We start from the raw sequence: 6000 nt of genomic DNA, 5'->3' as shown, positions 1-6000 counted from the left end.
ATTGTCGGAAAATTTTATCATGAACTGGGTGAATCGTTACATGCCTAAAAAGTGGTTTAAAAAAAAAAAAAAGACAGAAAACACACACCAAGAGGAACATGTGTGTTCATTCGGAAACCAAGGGGCGTGTAAACTTTTGCACTTAAGCGTATGCATCCGCTAAATGGAGTTTAATAAGCGGGTTCGAACAGCGGGGTCAGTGGAGGTCAGCTGCTGTTCATGACTAATGCAACACTGGCACATTCCAACACACACACACACACACACACACTCTCTCTTCCTGCACACGTTTTTATCCTGACTCATAATGCACATCCTGCGTGTTTAGGAAGTGTAAGCATTCTGTAGATCTGTGTTTTCTGGTTTACAGCTGTGTGTGTGTGTGTGTGTGTGTGTGTGTGGAATGCAGGAGGTTTCCAGCATGTCGCTCTCACGGACCACGGCTGCCACTGACACACACACACACACACACACTGCTGAGGCAGCCAGGTCAACTGCTGAGCCTGCATTCATGACTCTGCTCACAGCTGAAGAACAGCGCTGGGAGTCTCGGAGCTGAAACCTTCACACAGGAACCACACAGGAACGTCTCAGCAATGTCAGACATCTCACTCGGTCTTGCATGCCAGTAAAGACCACATGACGTGCAGGTCTCTTTAAAGTCTCTTTAATGCAGCAGCATTAATGCACGCCAGCAGCTTAGTGCGGGCTTTAAATAAGCGACTTCTCCGTCTTTCCGTCCTCTTTCCACAATATACATTTCAAATCTGTACAGGGAATATGTACACTCAAGGGAAAAAAAAAAAAAATGTTACACCGACACAACAGTACCACTGCACATCACATGGCTCAGAGGAACAAAGGAAGTGTTTCCTTGAAACAGGAAACCGGTCAGTTGAAGGTGAGGAGGAGACCATGCCTGCTCGGAGCAGGTCGACAGTTCAAACGAAACAAAATGGGAGAAAAAGTTACGTCACCCTGGAAACACCAGAACTGCATCAGAACTGCCTACGAAGGGATGCAGAAGTAGCTCGGAAAATGGAGACGGTAGATCACATTATGTCACAAATGAGAGAGAGACCCTGTTCCTTTAAAAAAAAAAAAAACAAACAACAATAAAATACTTAAGACAAAATATAGCAAATTTAGATGGCAGTTAAAAAAAACAAAACAAAAAACAGCACCAACGATTCCTCACACTCACCAAGACAGCCATCTTTCTCTGCACATATATACAAAAACAAAACCATATCATGCTCTGGTACAAAAATAAGTTACGCAAAGATCCCATGGGTGGTTTTATTTTTTTTTTGGAGGTCACATGAAGCAGGTCTGTATGTTCCTACATGTTCAGGTTCCGCTCATGCTGCAGCCCTCAGGGTCGGGTCGATGCGGGACGGGGGCATCGATCTGAACACAGTCCTGAGGTGCCAAATAACCCTTCGCTTGAGGTCTCTGATACTCCGAACCTCCTCCGTTCTGCAGAACTGCAGGAGTCCTGCCCTTAGGGCTGTCGTAAACCCCCTCGGAGTGGTTTGCTCTGTCCCGTTTGGTCTGCGGCGTCTGGTAGCCCCCAGACATGTTTCCTCCCACCACCTTTCTGTCGTTGCTACTGTCCACGGCTTTAAACGAGGAACTCTTGCTGAGGACGACCCCAGGGACGCTGTAGCTGGGATCTTGAAAGAAGACATCCTTCCGGAAGGTGTGGCGCTCGATGATGGGTGTGGCGTACTCCGGCTCCTGATTGGTCAGCGGGAGAGCGTACTGATTAGCCGTGTGCAGGTAGTCGTAATGAGACGCGGCCTCGTTGGCATTGTCCTTGGTGTCCGTGTCCATAGGCCTGAAGGTGGAGCCTTTCCTGGACACCGTCTCCACGCCGAGCATCAGTGGCTGCTGGTAGTCTGAGAAGAGAGTAAGAGATCAAATAAAGATCAGAGTGAAATCAGAAATAGATCAGATTGAAATCAGACAGAAATCAGAGTGAGATTGGAAAGAGATCAGACTGAGAGATCAGAGTGAAATCAGAGTGAGACTGAAAAGAGATCAGAGTGAAATCAGAGTGACACCAGACAGAGGTCACAGAGTGAGATCAGAAATAGATCAGATTGAAATCAGACAGATCAGAGTGAAAGAGTGAGATCGGAAAGAGATCAGCTTGAGAGATCAGAGTGAAATCAGACAGAGATCAGATAAGAGAGCATAGTAAGATCAGATATAAATCAGATTGAGATCAAACGGAGATCGGACAAGTTCAATCAAATAAAAAAAGGCAGGAGAAACTGAATTATTATTATTCGGGCCTGTTCATGGACGCACACGTTAATGTTCAGACTAAACCTGATGTTACTCTACTGTAATGATAATTAAGATGCAAATCTCGAGGAAGGCGGCACGGTGGTGTAGTGGTTAGCGCTGTCGCCTCACAGCAAGAAGGTCCTGGGTTCGAGCCCCGGGGCCGGCGAGGGCCTTTCTGTGTGGAGTTTGCATGTTCTCCCCGTGTCCGCGTGGGTTTCCTCCGGGTGCTCCGGTTTCCCCCACAGTCCAAAGATATGCAGGTTAGGTTAACTGGTGACTCTAAATTGAGCGTAGGTGTGAATGTGAGTGTGAATGGTTGTCTGTGTCTATGTGTCAGCCCTGTGATGACCTGGCGACTTGTCCAGGGTGTACCCCGCCTTTCACCCGTAGTCAGCTGGGATAGGCTCCAACTCACCCGCGACCCTGTAGAACAGGATAAAGCGGCTAGAGATAATGAGATGAGATGAGATCTCGAGGAAACTCAACACAACTCAGTTTAATTCACTGTCATAGGACGCAAAATGTACAATTCTATACAGTTCACATTATAACTTTTAGAATGAGACTTTTATAATTAAATGTGTTTAAAAGCTACATCAATCACCAAAATGTCATATTGTCACGAGTGTGTTTAATAATTAGGCGACTCATTTTAGATTTTTCGGATCACGGATCCGCCGACGGCAGTTAAATACTACCACTAGAAAAATAAAAAGTCTGTGCGTATTTTTATTTTAACCGCCGAAACGTACAAAAAGAAATGTAAAAAAAAGTCACATATTTTTCTTGTAACAGCACTGTATCCCTGGTACTAGGTCATATTTCTTTAAGTAAACAGTATTAGAATCGCAAATACAAACGACAATGTTGTATATATCCACTTCAGCCGAGTCCGAAAACGAAACTATTTACGACATTGAGTATTCACTTGGATGTTTTTATGGTATTTATGACCGCTTTACGACAGTGTCAACCTCGTGCTGACCATGGCTGACGCTGACAGCATGGATTCCGAGCTATCACCTCAACTGGACGTACGCATAAAGTGTGGTAAAGAAAAGTCTTTTCACTGTCTCACTAACCAAAACGTGGGCGATTTCGTCTCTCAAGCGTTGAAAGTAAACAATGAAAAGATCAAAACGATCTTTGGTTCTCAGAAAGAAGGTGGTGATGTAACGAGCGCGATGCTGAATATGCCTGCCATAACGTTAGTTTGCGATTTTGGCTGCAAGTATCTGACTGTGGAATTAGAAGAGGATGGTGCCGCAGAGTGTCCTATCGAATCAAGTAATATAATAATAATAATAATAATAAGTTAAATTTATATAGTGCCTTTCAAAAAACCCAAGGACGCTTTACAATTAAAGACAAGGAAAGAAAACAAATAATAAAAAAATAAATAAATAAAAAGTAAAAAGTCCACCAAGTAGGGGTCAGGATGTAATTCCCGTGGTGTAGCAGCCACAGTCCCACCGACAGGCGCACGAAAACAAGTCCCACATCTCCAGCACCACCGCCGTGACGCTGTCAGCAACATCACTCGAACACCACGCCATGGATCCGCAAAGCGAGCAGAGAAGCTCCGCCACGCAGAGCGCTGGTGTGTCCCAAACCGCCTGCACAGCTGCTGCGACACCACCGAGCAACATCGCTCGGAACATCACGCCAAGTGCTAAAGCGCAGAGCGCTGGACAACCACGATGTAAAATGAGCAACGAGCTCACTGCAGTCCACAGCTGGGAGCGCAGGCATCACCCACGGCGAACCAAGACCTGGAGGGAACCGACGCCCAAACTGGGTCCGGAGCTATACCACAACCGGCGGACAAAACACTCAAACAAACATCAAACTACACAAACGCACAGGAAAAAAAAATAGAAAAAGAAATAAAATAAAATAAAAAAGCTCTGGTGAGAAGTGGCAGCCAGAACGCGCACGACGTACTCTCAACTGGAAACGGAAACGAAAAAAAAAAAACATTTTTTCCGAATTAACAGCACACACTAAGTAGCACGAACGTATCAGCCTTTGATGTGCTCATGAGAGCTCAACAGTCATATGACCACATACCTTCAGAGAAGTAAGTACTGGAATGCTAGTCTGTGTTATAAACTTATACACAAGAACACACACACACACACACACTAATATATTAGTGTGTGTGCGTGTGTGTGTATGTGTGTATATACCGTAAATCCTCTAATATAGGCCGGGGCCTTTATTTCACTCAAGTGCATCTTGGTCCAGGCCATTATTGGAAGGAGGCCAGAATTAGAGGCAGGCCTCTATTTCTATTTGAGCAAAACAGACTACCAGTGGAATGAATAAAAACGAGATTTTGTGTCTATTTGAACCTATAAAATAGGTTGATGCTTGGTTGCCTGGTTACCACCAGACCTACCGGTAATCACAATCAGGGGCGCCTGCAGGGTTGAACTGTAAGGTACGCACTAGCGGTGTAATCCCCCCCCCCCAAAAAAAAAAAAAACGCTTACGTGCTGCAGTTTCTATGAAGAGTCGATCTATAGGCTTATACACAAAACAACGATAGAACTTTAACTTGAAATTGAACAATAGCCTTCCATGAACACAGGCTGATATTTGAACAACATATGTGAACTACACACGACAATAAACAATAAACTCTTTATAGCCTCGATTAGAATCTAGTGAACTTGCTCAGCACTACCGCACGCACGACTCTGACACACACTGTAGCGCAACGTGGGGTACACAGACTCGCTGAAAAACTCCTCGGGTATTTTTCTGAGTTTACCGAAAATCAGAGTAGAAGGAGTCACCCACCCTCTGTCTGGTTTGAAGCGGTTCTGTAGGACATTGAGCTTTACAGAGTCCGGTGCACATTTTAAGGCATCTGGTTGAAGTTTCCCTATGTCTGATAAATCTGATGTCAGTGATAGCGGGCTGACTCGTGGCTCATTAGTAAAGCTATCTGATGGCTCATTTGTCAGCAAGGTGGAGCAACCATCTACTTCTGATCGTAAGGGACATGGGGAGATGTAGGTGTTCTTATATGAAATTCACTGGATGTATGGCTAGTTTCAAACTCAGAGGTAGATGAAGGCAATTCCCTCAAAGGAACTGAGCTAGCATCCAGCTGCAGCGTACTGCTGCTAGGTTGCGGAGGAGTGGAAGCTGCCGGTGCCGTGTTACTAGCTGATACTGGAGAGGACTGGCAAGCAGATTACACCCCTGGATCACTGCTTTTGGACTTTTTCGTAAAAGTCTGAAACAAGCTCGTTTGTTTCAGGGTTCGTTTACTCATTCTTGACTCGCTTCTCAATAAATTCTCACACAAGCTCTGACTACTGACGATTGTCTGTCTCCGTTTCTCAAAACTGGAGAGAATCTCAGTGGTGCAAGAAAAGTATATCTGCATTGACCAATGAGCTTTCTTGGTCACGCACACCCCGCCCACTCCTGAAGCACACAAATGCGCCGGCACACACACGTCTCTCTCTCTCTCTCTCTTTCTCAAATTATGTTGCATTGCCAAAGCATTCAGGTAACAATTATAATTAAAAAAAATATCTCTCTCCCCAAGGTAAGCCTAGTGCGTACGGCCATACGCCTGGCGGCGCCACTGATCACAATTGTCTTTCAGATCGGAACGATTGTGTAAGGCCACTATGATCTCAGAAACATCGTTGGTTATAGCCCCGGCCTGTATTAGAGTCCGGCCAT

General features: G+C 45.2%; 1 protein-coding gene across 3 annotated transcripts in view; it reads right to left on the bottom strand.

The window, feature by feature from the left end:
• Positions 1-651: 651 nt before the first annotated feature.
• Positions 652-6000, bottom strand: part of dcbld1 (discoidin, CUB and LCCL domain containing 1) — a 160470-nt gene continuing 155121 nt past the window's right edge. For all 3 annotated transcript variants that reach the window (XM_060916409.1, XM_060916411.1, XM_060916410.1), the window contains one exon: positions 652-1901. In XM_060916409.1, the coding sequence (XP_060772392.1) occupies positions 1351-1901 (551 nt within the window). In that variant the 3' untranslated portion in view covers positions 652-1350. The remainder of the gene's footprint in view (positions 1902-6000) is intronic.

This window comes from Neoarius graeffei, chromosome 3 (genome assembly GCF_027579695.1).
Source record: "Neoarius graeffei isolate fNeoGra1 chromosome 3, fNeoGra1.pri, whole genome shotgun sequence".
Classification (NCBI taxonomy): Eukaryota; Metazoa; Chordata; class Actinopteri; order Siluriformes; family Ariidae; genus Neoarius; species Neoarius graeffei.
The sequence above is the reverse complement of the archived record's forward strand: the minus strand, read 5'-3'. Positions and strand labels throughout refer to the sequence as shown.